Source organism: Staurois parvus, unplaced genomic scaffold, assembly GCF_062004578.1.
Source record: "Staurois parvus isolate SC_StPar_1 unplaced genomic scaffold, SC_StPar_1.0 ptg000530l, whole genome shotgun sequence".
In the NCBI taxonomy this organism is placed as follows: Eukaryota; Metazoa; Chordata; class Amphibia; order Anura; family Ranidae; genus Staurois; species Staurois parvus.
In genome coordinates this window covers 10,038,857-10,059,817 of record NW_028318326.1, presented here as the reverse complement: position 1 = coordinate 10,059,817, position 20,961 = coordinate 10,038,857, and the positions used below count along the sequence as shown (strand labels likewise).

Here is a 20,961-nt window from a genome sequence, read left to right as displayed (position 1 = left end):
CTGGAGCTAATTTATATATTTTATTTATTTCAGGTACTTATATAGCGCTGTCAATTTACGCAGCGCTTTACACATACAGTCATGGCCGAAATTGTTGGCACCCTTGATATTTTTCCTGAAAATCAAGTATTTCACACAAAAAAGGTATTGCATTAACACATGTTTTGCTATACACATGTTTATTCCCTTTGTATGTATTGGAACAAATATAAAACAGAGGCAGAAAAGCAAATATGACATAATGTCACACAAAACCCCAAAAATGGGCTGGACAAAAGTATTGGCACCCTTAACTTAATATTTGGTTGCACACCCTTTGGAAAACATAACTGAAATCAGTCGCTTCCTATAACCATCAATAAGCTTCTGACACCTCTCACCCGGAATTTTGGACCACTCTTCCTTTGCAAACAGCTCCAGGTCTCTCTTATTGGAAGGACACCTTTTCCCAACAGCAATTTTAAGATCTCTCCACAGGTGTTCAATGGGATTTAGATCTGGGCTCATTGCTGGCCACTTCAGAACTCTCCAGCGCTTCTTTGCCATCCATTTCTGAGTGCTTTTTGACGTATGTTTGGGGTCATTGTCCTGCTGGAAGACCCAGGATCTTGGACGCAAACCCAGCTTTCTGACACTGGGCCCTACAGTGCGACCCAAAATCCTTTGGTAATCCTCAGATTTCATGATGCCTTGCACACAGTCAAGGCACCCAGTGCCAGAGGCAGCAAAACAACCCCAAAACATCATTGAACCTCCACCATATTTTACCGTAGGTACTGTGTTTTGTTCTTTGTAGGCCTCATTCCGTTTTCGGTAAACAGTAGAATGATGTGCTTTACCGAAAAGCTCTATCTTGGTCTCATCTGTCCACAAGACGTTTTCCCAGAAGGCTTTTGGCTTACTCAAGTACATTTTGGCAAACTGTAGTCTTGCTTTTTTATGTCTCTGTGTCAGCAGTGGGGTCCTCCTGGGTCTCCTGCCATAGCGTTTCATTTCATTTAAATGTCGACGGATAGTTCGCGCTGACACTGATGCTCCCTGAGCCTGCAGGACAGCTTGAATGTCTTTGGAACATGTTTGGGGCTGCTTATCCACCATCCGGACTATTCTGCGTTGCAATCTTTCATCAATTTTCCTCATCCGTCCACGACCAGGGAGATTAGCTACAGTGCCATGGGTTGCAAACTTCTTGATAATGTTGCGCACTGTGGACAAAGGCAAATCTAGTTCTCTGGAGATGGACTTGTAACCTTGAGATTGTTGATATTTTGCCACAATTTTGGTTCTCAGGTCCTCAGACAGTTCTCGTCTCCTCTTTCTGTTGTCCATGCTTAGTGTGGCACAGACAGACACACAATGCAAAGGTTAAGTGAACGTCTCTCCTTTTTATCTGCTTTCAGGTGTGATTTCTATATTGCCCACACCTGTTACTTGCCCCAGGTGAGTTTACAGGAGCATCACATGCTTGTAACATTCTTATTTATCCGCAGTTGTGAAAGGGTGCCAATACTTTTGTCCAGCCCATTTTTGGAGGTTTGTGTGACATTATGTCGAATTTGCTTTCTTTCCTCCCTTTTTTTGTTTTGTCCCAATACACACAAAGGGAATAAACATGTGTATAGCAAAACATGTGTTAATGCAATACGTTTCGTGAGAAATACATGATTTCCTGGAGAAATATCAAGGGTGCCAACAATTTCGGCCATGACTGTATATATTGTACATTCACATCAGTCCCTAACCCTCAAGGGGTGTACAATCTAAGGTCCCTAACTCACATTCATACATACACATATTAGGGCCAATTTAGACAGGATCCAATTAACCTACCAGCATGTCTTTGGAGTGTGGGAGGAAACCCAGAGGAAACCCACACAAGCACAGGGAGAACATGCAAACTCCAGGCAGGTGGTGCCGTGGCAGGGATTCGAACCAACGACTCTAGTGCTGCCAGGCGGAAGTGCTAACCATTTAGCCATTGTGCTGCCCCCAGCTAATGGCTGTGTCCCCCACATGGCTTCATGCAAACTGCAAACGGGACTTCTTATAGCTTTCTTTCAACAATGTCTTTCTTCTTGCCACTCTTTCATAAAGGCCAGATTTGTGGAGTGCACGACTAATAGTTGTCCTGTAGACAGATTCTCCCATGGAGATGTAGATCTCTGCAGCTACTCCAGATTAATGATGATGATTAATGCTCTCCTTGCCCTATCAGTTTAGATGGATGGACATGTCTTGGTAGGTTTGCAGTTGTGCCATACTCTTTCCATTTTTGGACGATGGATTGAACAGTGCTCTGTGAGATGTTCAAAGGTTGGGATACTTTTTTATAACCTAACACTGCTTTAAACCTATCCACAACTTTATCCATGACCTATCTGGTGTGTTTTTTGGCCTTCAGGATGCTGTTTGTTGACTAATGTACTCTAACAAACCTCTGAGGGCTTCACAAAACAGCTGTATTTATACTGAGATTAAATTACACACAGGTGGACTTATTTGCTAATTAGGTGACTTCTGAAGGCAATTGGTGCCACTAGATTTTAGTTAGCGGAATCAGAGTAAAGGGGGCTGAATAAAAATGCACGCCACACTTTTCAGATATTTATTTGTAAAAAATTTAGAAAACCATTTATCATTTTCCTTTCTACTTCACAATTATGTGCCACTTTGTGTTGGTCTATCACATAAAATCCCAATAAAATACATTTACATTTTTGGTTGTAACATGACAAAATGTGGAAAATCTCAAAGGGTATAAATACTTTTGCAAGGCACTGTACTTGCCAGATCCTACTCTTCCAGGCTCCCACCAGACTATAACACCAGTAGCCTCTCCCCTATGCTCCAGTGGTCATGAGTCCTCTAATGTCATCAAATCTAATGCAGAGCCTATAGTCCTGCATTGGACATGAGGATACCAAGGGACAGTAAACTGCCGGAGTATAGGGGAGTGTAGGAGAGCTCTGAGTGCCAAGGCAAAGGTGGATCAGGTAAGTGAAACTGCAGTTTGTGGTACCCTAGACACAAACAAGCATTTAACATATACGGTACAGGGGCAGCCCCACTAAGGGAGAATTTTTCCTTTCCCTGGACAAGGACTGTAAGTCTTGTTTTCATATTATAAGAAATGACAACTATGTATTAGTCTTTATGTAAACCTTCTCTTTGACTTCTTACAGCACTCGGCTACACACTAGAAGTGGAAAGTGAAAGAACCAAATTAAGTTTGTCATCCAGGATTTCCAATTTCCCAGAGCCAGGAACAGTAACCCTACGACAACAAGGTCAGGACAGATGTTTCCAGAAAGTTCTATATGTACAGGTAAGGGTAGCAGTAGACAGACACTTGTTACAACACATATTAAAATGGAAAGGAATAGGGTGTAAAAAGGGGGAAGTGATCATGTGATCGGCCTGTCCTTCCTACTCCCCAGGTGTAAAAACCCTGGTAAAGGGATCCCCTGGCTGGGAGAGAATGAGTTAAATACTCAGTCATGTGCAAGACAAACTTAAAAAAAGTTGATTTTTGCTAGCACATGATTGGATGATTGAAGTGACTATTACTAATTGTAGTGAACATTCACCTTTCTATGTGAACAGTCCTTTAGTAAACAATCCCTCAGAGTACAGTAAACTTACAATTATTTTGCTCTTTTAGGAAAATATTAAAGACAAACTTCGACAGATTCCCGTGTCTCTTTCTGTGGATATTAAAAATGTCCGTCGGAAAAAGAGACAAAGTGGCTCACTGCCAGAACTTATCCCAATCCAGGATGCCAATGAGCCCAAAACAGTCACAGCAGAGGTAATTCATTTATTTTTTTACTACTTTTTTGAATGACTTTTCTCATGTCTTAAGTTTAGAAGCATTTGTAGATTTCATTATATGATTCTGCATGGCATTAGCACAATACTGCAGCCTACTACTTTGGGAAAACATTTTTTGACACAGATCCTGCACTATACACATGCCTTTAGGCGCAATGCACACTGAGCAGGAAAAACGTTGCTTTTACAGGCGTTTTGCGTTTATTGTTTGGCCTGTAAATGTACCTGAATGTTTGCCTTTGTGTCCATGCATACATAGACGTTTACAGACATTTTAAAAGAGGAGCGTTTACAAGCTGAAAAGGAAAACATCCCCAGCGTGTTCAAAAGAGAGCATTTGGGAAAAATAAAATGAGTGCATAAGTGCCTGTTAACGCTAGCCATGTTTAGGAACATTTGTGCAGAAATTCATTCTGATCGCCAAAATAAATTAATATTCTGGCCAATAGAATTTGTAAATGTCGGTGCAAAACATGGCTTTTACTGTGTTTTTAAGCAGCTCTTCTCCTGCCAGGAGAAAAGACGTTTAGAGGAGCTGAGCAAATGCTCAATGTGCATGCGTTCTAAGTCTTACTGAATGATTTACTTGAAATAACTACATTGATGTTGAGACCATATGCCATGGATATGTTTAGCCAACCAAATTCTATATTGCTTCTAGGCTCAATTTTTGAAAGAAGGATGCGGTGACGATAATATCTGCAACAGCAACATGAAGATCTCTTACAACTTCTGCGATAAAGAAGGAGAGAACACCTTCACCGCACTGAAGAAGTATATAACTAAATATATTTTAAACTGGTAGCTGAACTTCAGACAGATATAAATACTTTGAATATTTAACACAGCTGGTAATAAGACCATAATAAGTACCTGAATGTTGAAGTCAGCTGCTCTCAACTATTGCAAAGCAATGCTCAGACTGGGAGAGGTAGGAACAACACTAGTCAGGCTCCTTTACATACACGGTCTGATAGGAGAAAGCAAAGTGAGCAGAAGGATTTATCAATGTGCTGCTGCTCCTAAATGACCTAATCAGCAGGCTGTAGGCAGGGAGGTGACACCACCATATTCTTTAGCTTTAACAAGTAACTTGGACTGCTTTCACATTGCCTTGGTGTGATTTTCCCACTCTGCAGCTGCAGCATAGCTTACCTGTGTGTTTGGAGTGGGTTAGCTGTGTTAAGTTATATTATGTCCCTCATCTTTCAGAAAGTGCACCAAACACGCAGGACACAATATAACTCTATGGGAAAGCGCAATTAACAAACTCCAAACACACAGGTAAGCTGGGCTGCACCCGCACTGTAAGAAAAATGCACCACAGCATTGTGAAAGCAGTTTTTGTGGTGTCACACTACTGACTATGCTAGAGTGGCTGGATGGAATTACAAAATCTTTTGGTGGAAAAGACACTTGACATATGTATGTCACCTACACTATATAGCCAGAAGTATTGGGACACCCCTCCAAATCATTGGTCTTTAGCTATTGACAGCAGACAGTTAGCGAATTCTGCGCACTGCGCACCTCTGGATGCGCTGACCCTGCATTGGACTTGGTGATGTAAGGCTTGGATGCAGCTGCTCGGCCATGGAAGTGCATTCTATGAAGCTCTCTATGCACTGTTGTTGTGCTAATCTGAAGGCCACATGAAGATTGGAGGTCTTTAGCTATTGACTCTGCAGACAGTTGGTGACTTCTGCGCACTTCAGCATGTGATGACCCCGCTCTGTCATTTTCTGTGGCCTACCACTTGGTGGCTGAGTTGCTGTTGTTCCCAGTTGCTTTCACTAACAATTGACTGTAGAGTATTTAGTAGCAAGGAAATTTGACAGAAGGACTTATTGTATAGGTGGCAACCTATAGTGTACCACGCTTGAAAGTATTGGGCCAGCCCTCCAAATCATTGGATTCAGCTGTTCCACTCACCTCCATGGCCACAGGTGTATAAAATCAAGCCCCTAGGCATGCAGACTGCTTCTACAAACATTTGTGAAAGAATGGGTCGTTCTCAGGAGCTCAGTGAATTCAAGCGTGGTACCGTGATAGGTTGTCACTTGTGCCATAAGTCATTCCATGAAATTTCAATGCTACTAAATATTCCATGGTCAACTGTTAGTGGTATTATAATAAAGTGGAATCAACTGGGAACAGCAGCAACTCAGCCACCAAGTGGTAGGCCACAGAAAATGACAGAGCGGGGTCAGCACATGCTGAATTGCGCAGAAGTCACCAACTGTCTGCAGAGTCAATAGCTAAAGACCTCCAATCTTCATGTGGCCTTCAGATTAGCACAACAACAGTGCGTAGACAGCTTCATAGAATGCGCTTCCATGGCCGAGCAGCTGCATCCAAGCCTAACATCACCAAGTGCAATGCAAAGCGTCGGATGTAGTGGTGTAAAGCATGCTGCCACCGGACTCTAGAGCAGTGGAGACGTGTTCTCTGGAGTGACCAATCACGCTTCTCTGTCTGGCATTCCAATGGGCGTGTCTAGGTTTGACGGCTGCCAGGAGAACGGTACTTGCCTGACTGCATTGTGCCGAGTGTAGAGTTTGGTGGAGGGGGGATTATGGTGTTGGGTTGTTTTTCGGGGCTTGCCCTCACAAATGTGATTCTGGAAGAATGGTCAAACATTCCCATAGACACACTCTTAAAGTGGTAAAACCATATGGTTGAGTTGTAGTAATACCGCCCCCTAGCCGCTTCCCCTTCAGCTGCAAAGCCAGTGGATGGGTGTGTACATGTTGCACAGCTGTGATACTTAGCATTGCGGCATGTCAAAAATGATCACTGCTGTCATGCTCAGAGGGCAGTAGCGCCTGGTGAATGCATCCCATTCAACAAATGGGGTACCCCGCAAACATGTGCAATGCATGTGATTGTGGTGTGCTAGTGTGAGGTTCCAGGGGTTAAAGCAGGTGGTGAGAAGGTGATACAACACCTGTCAAATACTTACTGAAGTGTGATCCAGATGAGGATCTCTCTTTGGAGATCAACAAATGTGTAAACCAGCTCTAACAGTTACTGTTTTGTGATAACACAGGGAGAGTGGTGTTCCAGTGTTGGCTCTGCAGGATCAGAAACATATTGCTCTTGAAGTTACAGTAACAAACAAGCCATCAAATCCTAACAATCCCACAGCAGATGGAGATGATGCCCATGAAGCCAGGCTTATCGCAGATTTGCCAAACACTCTGTCTTTCACTTCAGTCAGTTTCCCCGCAAACCAACAGGTAAGTAACAAACATGGATGGAAACTTATTTAAAGGTGATCTCCAGACATGACCCAAATGTAGCCCCAAATCTTCACCTTCAAAGAATGTCTCAGTATTATTGTTTTTTCTTTTACTTTATTCCTATAGTGAGAAACAATTGTATTACTCCCTACGATGTCATCCTCAAGCTTGTAAAACTTTTGCAGTGACAGCTGCTGGGAGTAGGAATGCTTTAGATCAGTTTGCATAGATATAAACAAACCCCCAGAACTACATCTTCCAGTAGCCTTTGAAGACAGGCTGAAAAAAAAATGCATTTGGAGAGGGGCTAGATGGGGTGTCAAACTAGCGGCCCTCCAGCTGTTGCGAAACTACAACTCCCATCATGCTTCTGCCTTTGGGAGTCATGCTTGTAACTGTCAATCTTTTAATGCCTCATGGGACTTGTAGTTTGGCAACAGCTGTAGGGCCGCCAGTTTGACACTTGTGGGAGAGACGTTCTGTCTGCTAAGGGCAGAAAGAGCTTGGGATTTCAGCGCAGCACGGGCAACGTTGTCAGCAAACAACAGAAAATTAAGAGTTCACTGCTTTTGTTTTCCGTTTTTCTTTACTTGCAGCATTTTTAAAGGAATAAAACTTGGTGGGAAATTACATATATTGAATGTTTTTTTGGGGGGGTTTTTTGCCCATACATATACTTGAAGTGTGACCATAACCAGTTTTACATGAGAACTTTCATGGTTGTGAAATCCTCCCGTGTCTGATGGGATCAGAGTTTTTCCCATGAACTTCCCAGAGTTAACTGCAGTTGTAAGCTCTTTTGGGAATTTGCGTGCTGTGAGATTCAACTGAGAAATCAACATGAAAAGCTCTCCTGTGACTTTGTCCTTTTTCTGCTCTGTGGTCAAACATCTTTAAAATTATTCTTTATGTGTATCACAATACAGGAAAAACAAGTTCTGTGCGTACCGAGTGTAAATGGATCAAAAGTGGAGTGTGACCTTGCAAACCCCTTTAAAAGAAACGCCAATGTATGTGATCACTTTTGTTTTCTATACTTTTGTTTTCTATACTATGTTCATCTCATGCACTTGTATTGTTATTTCAGTTATAGTTGTTGTAATATTGCGCTTATTATTTTTACTACTATTTATATACTAATATTTACTAATATTTATAAATGTGAATACTTTATGTATATAGCAATACCTATTATTTACTATCATTTATAAATGTAAATACTTTATGTATATAGCAATAATTATTATTTACTATCATTTATAAATGTGAATACTTTATGTATATAGCAATAATTATTATTTACTATCATTTATAAATGTGAATACTTTATGTACATAGCAATAACAATTCTTAGATGTTTACAAGTTTAAAGCGGTGTTAAACCCAAAAGCAAACTTTTATTATATTGCAACTCATCAATTCTTAGATGTGATGGCTACATTAGTTTTCTTTTTGAAGCTTTCTTGTATTTTCACTTGGTTATCTAGCCAGTAAGCCTGTTGTTTATCAAAAGATCAAGCTGTCCTGCAGCTGTAGCAGTTAGAGGACTGAGGCAAACCACTTGCTACTGACAGGGGTGCTTACAGTGGTCAGCTTTTATTATTTTATGTAAAAGCTTTATCCCAAAAGAAAAAACGGTTTGCTTTAAATGCTTAAAAACTGTTAGCGGGAGTTTGGCTTCAGTATGTTAGTGTATCTAAATCTGCTAGTGCATTTAATACTCCCCCCCCCCCCGACTGACAATGCTGCTCCCCAAAAGTGTTTCTGTACTGCATCCAGACTGGGGTAGCTCTAATACAGGTGGTGTGTTACTGGCCAGATCACCAGGTGAAAACAGAAGGAGAAAAGACTTTGAAAAAAATGTTTACTTTTGCCCTTTAAAGCTGAACTCAGGGAACAAAACTTTTATTAAAATATATTCCTCAATAGCCACAAAGGATATAAATCTACTTTGTAGAGTTCTATACTCTCTGAGCAAGTGACCCAGGACAGTTAAACAAATGAAAAAATTCACATGAAAGACAAATCAAGAAAGTCAGGCAAGTAGTGTTTTCAGAATGGGAGGTTAGCAATGGCAGCCTCCATGTTTCTCTTAAAGTGGTACTATACTCACCTCCCATCCAGCTATATGATGTCCATGAGCTCCCTCATTGATGACATCTTCGCTAAAGCCATCTGCTTTTTTTTTTCTTAGGGAATAGTTAAGTTACTCGGTCTGCATACCTGCTTTGGACATTACTAGGAGAACCCACTCTTTCCTTTGTATTTTTTAAATTTTACATCATGGAGAAAGAAGCAGGAAGAGCTGGGACACACAATGTTAGGCAGGATTACTCAAGGATTCAGGTTATCAGGAACAGAGACAAGAGAGATCTCATTGTTGGAGCATTCAAGTGATATAGAAAACAAGCGGCTGCCTCGTCCCACCAGGCTAACTAAAATATCAGTTTTAAGTGGGATAGAGATGAACTTACCCTTTAAAGTGGTTGTAAACTCCTAAATAAACTCCATGAAGTGACCGTTCAGAGACTATACAGAGAGATGAAACAATCCTACATAGGTTGTACCTGTCTATCTGCAGTCGTCTCTTCTCCAAATACATTTAAAGTGCAGAATTTACACCTGCTTCCAGCAGCAGGGGGTGGGGATCTGATGTCAAACGCTGCACAACTCAGAGAGGAGAGCTCAGTGTAATCTGAGACCAGAGTGGAGGTAAGGGACTCCTCCCTACACAATGTCATAGGAAAACATGCTGTCAGTCACAGGCTGTGTGGTGGAGCTCCCCTCCCCCATCCCCCTTGGAGTCAGCACAGCTTGTCAGAAATGAATGCAGACAGAAATCCTGCTCAGTGCTCTGGACTGATCAAGTGCACAATTTGGAGGGATATGCATTGTTTGTTTTTCATGTCAGAGGTTTACAACATCTTAAAGAGGGAAAAAGATTGTAGAATAATATTAAAAAAAATTTTTCATAGTGAACTATTTCTGCATAAACACCAAATGCTAATTAAAAATACTTCTCTGTTTTCTTCCAGGTAACATTTTATCTTGTTATGGGTACAAATGATATTACAGTTGACACTACAGAACTGCAGATTCCACTCACTTTAGAAACGTATGTGTTTTTCTTTACTGATATACTAAAGGCTTTGTTCACACAGGTGGCCAGGAAGGGAAGTGGGGGTGGTTTAAAAACAGGAGGCTGAGCCGTGGTTTCACCCACCCCAACTGCCCTCCTAAAAGATAACATGCAGTTTCTTGGAGTCTTACACGTGCGGCCACTGCAAATAACGAAGCCCCATGTCGTATTCGGCAAGATGTACTGCTGTCAAGCGCAACCCAGTCAAGTGAATGGGGCTACGCCACAACTGTGAGACAAACTTTTGGCTTGCAGTTCCAAAGTGATATTTACATAGAAAATTCCTGTTCAGGCTTAAAAAAAAAAAGGAATTAGGAGGCGGCAGTATTGCCTCTTGAATGCCTGGCAGCCACCCACGGAAAAATCTGCAGTGGGTGGTAGAGATTGCCACAGGGGTAAATGAGCCCTAAATTATTCATTTATTCTGAGTATTTTATATCATTGTTGCATGGCAATCATGCAGATAATAAAAAATTGTAAAAAAAAAAAGCAGATAGTAAAAAATGAACATTGTAACAAATTGAGATTGTATGGTTTATGATGTTTCTCCTAACCAGAACTTTGTGATTATATCCTACTAAGGACAATTATGTCAATGGCAGCATCACTTGCCCATCAGTCAGCCACTCTTGAAGAGAAATATTTAGATCTGACAAGTTTATAAGATTTTTCTGGCTGCTGTTGCTCCCATTTAATTTGAGCAGCACACAGGAGTACTCCATGGCTTTGCCTTTTTCTTCTCTCTATAGGCACAAATGTGCATGCGCAGCCATGCTGTGTGTACCTGTTTATGCTGGCACAGTTTGCATGGGGGTGATCAGATTGTGCCTGCAGGATGGATCATCCTTCAATATCTATGGGTACCTTAGAGGCCAACTACAGCACAAGTGTAATTTTAGATTTTTTTTAATGTTTGTGTCTTCATTTGGGAGAATTCGCTTCACTTCCTCCAGCACAGGAAGCAAGGGGAAAATAAATCAAATGGAGGCAACAACAGCCATGGAACTAATATTCTAGAATAGTGGAGAAGGGGTAAGGCAGGTTGCTGGTTGTGTCCCTGTTGTAGATATTTGTCCCCACTTTCTGTGTGGTCAGTGGGATGGGAAATTAGGGAAAATCTAAGTGGGAACACAGACAGTAAAAAAATACAGTATATCAGAGTGAAAACCTTCCCCACTCTGTCCAATGCTAATAAAAGAAACAGTAATGTTACATAGGTTGAAAAAATACAAAATTCCAGCTAGTCCAAATAATGGAAAAAAATAGAAAAACCTTCCACATACACTCACTGGCCACTTTTTAAGGAACACCTTGCTAGTACTGGGTTGGACCCCCTTTTGCCTTCAGAACTGTCTTAATTCTTCGTTGCATAGATTCAACAAGGTGTTGGAATCATTCCTCAGAGATTTTGTCTCATATTAATATGAGTTACTGTTGCCTTTCTATCATCTCAAACCAGTCTGCCCATTCTCCTCTGACCTCAACAAAGCATTTTGCGTCCACAAAATGCCACTCACTGGATATTTTCTCTTTTTTGGACCATTCTCTGTAAACCCTGGAGATGGTTGTGTGTGAAAATCCCAGTAGATCAGCAGTTTTTGAAATACTCAGACCAGACCGTCTGGCACCAACAGCCATGCCATGTTCAAAGTCACTTATATCCTCTTTGTTCCCCATTGTGATACTTGGCTTGAACTTCAGAAAGTCCTCTTCACCACATCTAGATGCTGAAATGCATTGAGTTGCTATCATGTAAATGGCGGATTAGCAATTTGTGTTACCAAGCAATTGAACAGGTGTACCTAATAAAAGACCGGTGAGTGTATACAATCCTATACCCACCAATAAACACCAATAAAGCATGATTCAATTTGCTTCAGCGAGGAAAGAAAAATGTCTTCCTCATACCCCAGGAGGCAATGGGATATGCCCTGGATCCACTACCCCTGGTGTTATAAATGTTAGTATCCAGTTATATTTTGTGCATTTAGGAATGCATCCAACTCTTTTTTAACCACCTCCCGTCCGGCCGTTGTATGTAAACGGCTGGACGGTGGCAGCGCAGGGTCGGGTGGCTGTTTATAAACGGCTTCCCCGCCCCCTGCTTGTGCACGCTCCCTGAGAGTGCAAAGCACCACGATCCGGTGCCCGCTGTGGTCCCGATCATGTGATCACTGTTTGGCCAATCAGTGATCACATGCAGAATAGTAAGCAAGATGTCACTTGTGACATCATTGCTTACTACGTGTGAAATCTGTGAATGAACACAGAGGTCACATGGTACAAGGCTATTCACAACAGCCTTGTACCATGTGACAAGCTGTGGCAAATCACAGCTCACACAGTAGTTCTCAATGGCTGCAAGAATGCAGCCAGAGAGGAGAAATGAGTGCTTTTACAGCCTTTATGGGTGTAAAAGCAATCAGTGTAAAAAAAAAAAAAATCTTCACCCCCCACAAGTAGTACAGTGTCACCATGGCGACACTGTTCTGCTAGGGTTACAGTATGTAAAAATAAATAATAATATAAAAAAATAAAATAAAATTGTAAAAAAAAATTTTTTCAATTATAATTTTTGGTTATAAACTAATTTGGGTTTTTTTTTTTTACTAAAAAGATAATTAAATACATTTTGGCCAAGATTTATGATGAAATATTATTTATTTGCAAAATTGTATAAGAAAAACACTTTTTTTCCAAAATGTTTGGACATTTTTATTTACATAGCAAAAAAAATAAAAATCCCAGTGGTGAATAAATACCACCAAAATAAAGCTTTATCTGTCTCAAAAAAATGCTAAAAAATTCATATGGGTACAGTGTTGCATGAGCACGCAATTGTCATTCAAAGTGTAATAGCACTGAAAGCTAAACATTGGCCTGGGCAGGAAGGGGGTAAAAGTGTCCGGACTTGAAGTGGTTAAAGCAATCTGCTGAGCTGGCCAGAACCAGCTCTTGGGGGAGTTTGATAGAAAAAACTAAGCTCCTTCTCTTACTATGCAAGGATGATAAATTACCTTTGCAAAAATATATATCCGCTAAAAAATATGAATTTCTTATCATCTGTGTGGTGTACCAACATAAAAGAAAAAAATGTTAGCTGCCCCTTGAAGTGCAAAATCACTTGTGACCAAAATGTTATAGTAAGGAATGGCTCTTCACATGTATGCTATACAAACCATGTTCTAACTAATATACTGTAATATAAACATATACATAAAGTGATATGGAAGTCCAAAAACAAAAGTCCCACACCAAATTGTGGCAGAGTGTTACGTCCAGCTACATCCGGGTCCGGTGACGTCACATCCGCTTCTGGTTAATGGAACGCACGCCTATTCCATTGCATGAGCGGTGCTAGCATTTTAAGCTGAGTGTATTAGTACCGAGGATTGGGCACCAACTAATGTGAGTGTACATTTGTTGGTTTTATCTATTTTTATAATAAACATACTATACTATGAGAAATTTCTCCTTCTGATTTATGATAAACTTGGATTATGGAGTAAAATTGTGAGACTATTGAGAGGATATCCACTGATGGTCCAAATCCTTGGGAACACTAATCACATTAGACCTTCTTTTTATTTAGAAGTGGATGGTTGGTGAGTGCAATGTATTGTCATATGGTGGTGGAGCACAGAGGATCTGCATGAAGCAACGTCTTGGGCACTAGAAGATTATGCACTGTTTTCAATCCACAATTTGGTGTGGTACTTTTGATTTTGCTTGTTGATCCATATAACTTTTTTGTATATGTTCATGTTACAGTATATTAGTTGGAATATTGTTTGTATAGCATACATGTGAAGCACCATACCTCACTATAACATCTTGAGGGAGTTTATTCAACATTTTCACAGCTCTTATTGTAAAGAAGCCTTTCCATATTTGGAGGTTAAATCTCTTTTCCTCCAGATGTAAAAAGTGCCCCCTTGTCCTCAGTAACAACCTGAAATTGAGTAACTCCAAGTTCACTATATGGACCACTTATGTATTTATACATGGTGATCATACCCCCCCCCCCCCCCCCTTAATTGCCTCTTCTCAAGAGAAAATAAATGTGTAAAATACGTTCAGATTTGAGCTTTTACTTTATAGTGATTAGAATATTGACTGATCAGGTTGGAGTGGCCTATACATATAGCGCCCTTGTTGATACTCTGGATCATTTGAAGAGCAATAGAAGAGTTTGTACAAATACTACAGGCATGGACAGATGTGGTCATCTTTAAAGTACAACTAAAAGCAAAACTCTTGGAGTGGAGAGGAATTAGAACATCTTTTTAGGTTTTTGTTGCTGTTTGTGACCCCTTTGTGATTTCACCTTCTCTATTTGTCCTTTGTACTGTTATCACTGAATGTGAAAGAAAATCCCAAATTTTGGAATAATACCAGAACAGAAATAGAGGGCAAATCTTCCATCGGAGACACTAGTTTTGGTGGCAACATGGGGCGGACTTACCATTCGAGCATTTGGGCACTTCCCGAGGGCCCGGGAGGGACCCATGAAATGCCCCTGGTACCTTTTTATAGGCTTTTTTTGAGTGTGGGCAAGGACACAGGGGCCCCACGATCCCCTATTGCCCGGGGGCCCCATGAGTTGTCAGTCTGCCACTTCTGGCCTCACTTCGGTGGGCCATTATTTCACTTCCTGTTTTGGTTATTGGACAGGAAGTGCAGGGAACTCTCCCGCATGGGACAGCTGGCAACATAAAAATATGTTTTGCATTTAGTTCTACGTTAATACTAAGATGTAATACTTAAAAATAAGTATTTAGCAATTCCTTACATATTTGAGAACTATTTCTGTTTGCTTTTGCAGGACAAGCTCTCAGTCTGACCTAGGCCCTGTAGTTGCTAAAGCCCGGGTAGTTGTTGAGCTCCTGCTGTCAGTATCAGGGTAAGTTATATAACAAATAAAGTTCAGCAAAACTTTGTTCTTTCTCTTTCTAATGCAAACAAATGTAAATTTATGTCCCAAAGACAGTGTATCTTTCTTCAAAACAAATCAAGCAACTTTCCGGTTAAATCTAACCAAATATCTTATTTGCTGTAATTGTTTTTCTTCTTTCTTAAGGGTTGCCGATCCCTCCCAGGTGTACTTTGGAGGAAACGTGCTTGGGGAAAGTGCCATGAAGACAGAAGATGATATTGGAAGCTTGGTGAACTTTGATTTCAGAGTGAGTATTGTGATTTGTTGATGTGAACGAATGCCTTGTTTTATTTATTATTCTGGAGCGCCCTCTACTGATCAAAACTTGTAATGGTCATTTCTTCAATTCACTGTGCCTTTACTTGAGCACAGAGGGCAGATAGGGACACTCTTAGGTAGGGGTCTCCAAACTATGGCCCTTCAGCTGTTGAAGTACTACAAGTCCCATCATGCCTCTGCCTGTGGGAGTCTTGCCTGTGGCTATCAGAGTCTTGAAAGGCCTCGTGGGCAGTTCCTCAACGCCTGGAGGGCCATAGTTTGGAGACCTCTGCTCTAAGGGAACCTGCCATGAAAGAGATATTACAACTGCCATTACTGACATACTTCTAAAATGCTAGTTGCCTGGCAGTCTGTGATTTGAATCCTTTCTAATAAAGAATGGAGGAAGTGAAACCAGAGTGCCTGATTAGAGTACATGTTTGGGTCAGTTATTTAGAAATATTTAAAGCCAAGACGTTATCATGTCAGGTAGGCAACTAGTCTTTTTACAAGATTGGAAATAACACATTTTTCTTATGAAAACATTTTGTTAAGGAAATACTACACCTGAGGTTTACACAAACAGACTTCTTGAAAAGGAGAAAGAATTTCTTTTTAGATTGTAAGCTCCCATGAACATTACCCTCCTACCCCTCTGTCTTACATTGTATGGTAACTGTACTGTCTCTCTTTATTTTGTAAAGATCTGCACAAACTGTGGGCACTATATAAATCCTGTAGGGTAATAATAATTATTTCAGTTTTACATGCAAGTGAATGTGTCTACCGTGGATCCGTTAACAACTTGCCCTCCAGAGGATTTAGCCCCCTTCCTGACCAGGCCAATTTTTGCTATACGGTGCTGCGTTACTTTAGCTGACAATTGAATTGACACTAACATTTATGTCTTTTTTTCCCACAAATAGAGCTTTCTTTTGGTTGTATTTGATCACCTCTGCATTTTTTATTTTTTGCGCTATAAACAAAAAAAGACTGACAATTTAGAAAAAAAACTATATTGTTGACTTTTTGCTATAAAACTTATCCAGTAAAAAAAATGTTAAAAATCAGATTTCTTCAGAAATTTTGGACAAAATGTATTCTGCTACATGTTTTTGCTAAAAAAAAAAATATGTGTAAATTAATTGATTTAAGTGAAAGGTACAGCATCTACAAATGGTGGTATATATATACTGGAATTTTTTTTTTAATACTAGTAATGGCGGTGATCAGCGACTTATAGCAGGACTGCGGTGGGCATTCTGACACTGGGTGGGAACTGACTAACTGCCACTGGCATCCCAATGACACTAATACAGTGATCAGTGCTAATAAAAAGCACTGACACTGTACTAATGACACTGGACAGGAAGGGGTTAACATCTGGTGTGATGAAAGGGTTAACTGTGTGCTATGTTCTGTTTTACATGATGTGCTGTTTGTGTTTTACAATGGAGATATGCTGCTTTGTATTTTTCTCTGCTGTGCAGAGAAATACAAACAGCATGTCCTTGCTGGCAGGAGAGAGACCTGTGTTTACACACAGGTCTCTCCCCTGTCAACTCTCCCCGATGATCGCCGGGTGCCGGCGGGGAGTCTCCGCTCGGGACCTGGTGATTGACATCCCTAGCCACCAATGGCGTCGTTGGTACATGATTTTGCACAGCCCTGCTGCCCTGTAGCAGTAGTTCTACTATAGGGTGCCGGGAAAGCGGATAAGCAATCACATAGCCTTGCTGAATCATGCAATTGTTTTAACTAGTTATAGACTTTGGACATGCTACACATGCCCCCCCAAAAAATCATCATAGTACACAGGACGTGTAGCACAGGCAAGCCTTCTGCCCTGCTGCCCTTCCCCATCCCTACCTCCCAGCAAATCTTGGGTCTGATTAAGCAAAGCCAGTATTGCTGTGTACACTGAGCAGCTCTGGCAGCTGCAGCTGTCATAAAAAGCAGTCTGATTCTGCTACACTGTTCAAAAGATTGTTACTTTTGTATTTCTTCTGTTCATTCATCTGCAGATCAAGGAAAGGAACTTCAATCTGCAGACCATGGCAGTTAAGGCATCCTGGTTTTTTTTAATCAAGTATTCTCTAGTTTATCCCCTTATTAACCCTTAGTTTACTCTAATCAGCCCTAATTAACATTGTGGTGAATTGGCCCTAAGGGCATGTGCAAGTTACCATACAATGTAAGACAGAGGGGTAGAAGGGTAATGTTCATGGGAGCTTACAATCTAAAAAGAAATTCTTTCTCCTTTTGAAGAGGTCTGTTTGTGTAAACCTCAGGTGTAGTATTTCCTTAACAAAGTGTTTTCATAAGAAAAATGTGTTATTTTCAATCTTGTAAAAAGACTAGTTGCCTACCTGACATGATAACCTCTTGGCTTTAAATATTTCTAAATAACTGACCCAAACATGTACTCTAATCAGGCACTCTGGTTTTACTTCCTCCATTCTTTATTAGAAAGGATTCAAATCACAGACTGCCAGGCAACTAGCATTTTAGAAGTATGTCAGTAATGGCAGTTGTAATATCTCTTTCATGGCAGGTTCCCTTAGAGCAGAGGTCACTGCAGTGTCATGATATTATGTTTTATACTAGGTGTTTGTGGGTGGGGGTTCTGCATTCACAGGGATGGACACTCACAGTACAACTCTCACATTTTCTTATTTTTTTCATTTGCAGATTACTAATTTCGGACGGCCCCTGAAAGCTCTGGGTGCAGCATTCTTAGACATTCAGTGGCCAAAAGAGATCACCAATGGAAAATGGCTGCTTTACATTGTAAGAATAGACTCCCAAGGCCTGGAGCCGATGTCTTGTCACCCTAAGGAGGAGATTAACAAACTGAAATTGCTGGTAGGTGGCTCCCGACTTTGTGAGACATTAAAGAGTCTGTACACTGTAAGGCTATGTATAAAACCTGTGCTGTGCAAAAGTGTCAATCATTCACACAGGTGCAATGAACCTTCACGGACGATTGCTTAAAGTGGAATTCCGGGATGTAACTAATCTTAAAACTGCTCCCATCCCCTTCTATCACCTATACTTACTAACATGTGGAAGAGATGTATACTTCGCTATTATCAGGCCTCTGGGGTCCATTCACATGATCTCCCCTGTGTCAACCAGCGCCAGCTATAGGGGAGAGGAGAAAGTGCTCCAACAACATCTGGAATGCCTGAGCGGTGACGTCACTCTTAGGCTTACTATGGGCCATCCGTCACCAGCGTACCCTCCTCTTCTCTGAAGACTCTGCTGGCTGACAAAGGGGAGCCGGATCTAAGGTGATTGAAAATAGCTAAGTATCTGCATCTTTCTTCCACAGGGTAGTTAATATTGGTGTTAGGAGGAGGGGGGAGCAGTTAGTTGCATTGTGGAATTCTACTTTAACTGTTAGGTTCCTGAGCACCATCAGTATTTTTTGTGAAATAGTTCAATCCCAGGAGCTAAATGTGTTAGGCAAAGATTTATTTGACACATTCACACAGGAATTTTTTTTATGCATAGACCCCTAAGCAGGGCCGTGGATAAGTGGGTACCACCAGTCCTCCTGTGCGGGGCCCAGGCCAGCAGGGGGGCCCAGGCAGCTGGGTGAATCAGATGTGGGCAGGGAGAGTGATCAGAATAGCAGGGAGGGGGGCAGTTACTGGAGCCAATCCCATGTATAGCTCTCTCGGCAGCAGCTGAAAGCTGGCTTCTTTTCCTTTTCACCCCTGCTGGCTTTCAGCTTCTGCAGAGAGAGCCATACAGGGGATCGGTTCCAGTAATTACCCCCCTTGCCGCACCCATCACCCCACCTTCACAGCGCTGCCAGCCTCCTCTTCTTCCTACTGGCATCTGCAAGCACCTGATAGGATCCTTTAGGATAGAGAGTGGGGGAAGGGTCCGGTAAATATGTCACCTTTACCAGCCCCTTCCTTTCTTACATGAACACAATGAGTAATCGGTACTTATCACTCACGGTGTTCATTTATAACTGAAGCACAGTAAACTATGTCCTGTCAGGTTGGCTGTATGGGGCCCTGTGGTTTCTAACCGCAACCTTGCCCCTAAGTTTGTGATAATAGCAAGGGTAAGCCATGTCATAGAGGTTTATGCTCTGTTTCATTTCTGACAGGAATCTGGAAAAGTTCGAAGTAGGCGGGAGATCGGAGAAAGGCAGCCTGTAGCGGATAAGAAACCATTTTCCTTGTTCTCTGACAGGAAATACATGACACTGGTAAGGCATCCTAGTCTATGCTTATTAAAGTGCATTTGTCTGGACTAGCAACATGCGGCAGGTCCCTGTATGTCTCACCACCTTCAGGGGCTGTTACTTGGGACCTGTGGAGTGTGGTATGATTTATTGTGTTTTTTTGTTTTTAGAATTGTTGATGTCAAATAAAGAAGTGTTTGTGCGCCATTGACCACTAGCTCTTCTTGAATTATTGCTATTGCATTACATATATATATATATATATATATATATATATATATATATATATATATATATATATATATATATACAAATCCCTTAAATCCCTTATTCTGGTTGAGTCCATAACTAGTCATATTTTTTCGTGCAGTTTCTCCATAGTTTGTTGTCTAGGGACTCCCAGTTTACTTTTTAATAGTTACACATTTAGGTACCTTGAGGCTTTTTCTTGGAGGTCTTGCCAGGTTATAACCCTCCCTCGCTCTATCAAAAAATGTTTGCCTATACTTCTTTAACATAAATAGAACCGTTTCTAACCTTGCTGATGATTAACAATATCGCCTTTTCTGTTTTTTCTGATTGCAGGACTGTAATAACAATGCAAAATGTGTTAAAATTAGATGTCCCCTTGCTGGTCTGGACATCAATGCATTCATTAAAGTTCGGGCAAGACTATGGAATGGCACCTTCCTAGAGGTAACACTGCCATCCTGTTGTACATTATTACCACTTTTGAATAGAGTAAGTGGAGTTTACTGATCTTTCTATTTCTGCTACTAGGAATATTCAAAGATGAATTATCTGGATATTCTAGTGAAAGCCTCCATCAGTATTGATACACGAGCGGAGAATATCAAATTGCCAAATGAGGGTTATCAGGTAAAAGACGTTATGCCTAGTTCATTTACAATTTTATTGATATGTTTTAATAGGAAGTATATTGGTCATCAGAGAGGGCATATTGGAAAATTATAATTGTGAAATTCACCTGGCAGTAATTTTGGTGGGTGGGTGTTTAGGTGGGTGCCTGTTTAGGTGAGTGACATACTAAATCAGGGTTTCTCAACCAGGGTTCCATGGAACCCTAAGGTTTTTCCAGAGGTTACCCGGGGTTCCTTGAGCAATTAGCAATTTCTGCCTCTCAGATAAGTTCCCGCTGACACCAGTGATCTTTATAGCTATCTAAGGGGTTAATTCTTCCCAATGACCACAAGTGTAAGTAGCACACTTCCTTAATGTAATTTTTAGCAGGGGTTCCCTTAGACTGGAAAGTTATTTCAAGGGTTCCTCTATGTTGAAAAAGTTGAGAAAGGCTGCATTAGATAGTGAAGTAAGGTGAAAAGGAAGGGAA

At 41.0% G+C, this 20,961-nt stretch overlaps 1 protein-coding gene across 3 annotated transcripts in view; it reads left to right on the top strand.

Annotated features, from left to right (window-relative positions):
• The window catches only part of ITGA6 (integrin subunit alpha 6), a 115,067-nt gene that overhangs the window by 76,808 nt on the left and 17,298 nt on the right, over nucleotides 1–20,961 (top strand). For all 3 annotated transcript variants that reach the window (XM_089690506.1, XM_089690504.1, XM_089690505.1), the window contains 12 exons: nucleotides 3,183–3,325; nucleotides 3,662–3,808; nucleotides 4,493–4,605; nucleotides 6,881–7,070; nucleotides 8,000–8,083; nucleotides 10,109–10,188; nucleotides 15,038–15,115; nucleotides 15,293–15,395; nucleotides 18,098–18,271; nucleotides 19,533–19,634; nucleotides 20,196–20,306; nucleotides 20,391–20,489. In XM_089690506.1, coding sequence (XP_089546632.1) covers nucleotides 3,183–3,325; nucleotides 3,662–3,808; nucleotides 4,493–4,605; nucleotides 6,881–7,070; nucleotides 8,000–8,083; nucleotides 10,109–10,188; nucleotides 15,038–15,115; nucleotides 15,293–15,395; nucleotides 18,098–18,271; nucleotides 19,533–19,634; nucleotides 20,196–20,306; nucleotides 20,391–20,489 — 1,424 coding nt within the window. The remainder of the gene's footprint in view (nucleotides 1–3,182; nucleotides 3,326–3,661; nucleotides 3,809–4,492; nucleotides 4,606–6,880; nucleotides 7,071–7,999; nucleotides 8,084–10,108; nucleotides 10,189–15,037; nucleotides 15,116–15,292; nucleotides 15,396–18,097; nucleotides 18,272–19,532; nucleotides 19,635–20,195; nucleotides 20,307–20,390; nucleotides 20,490–20,961) is intronic.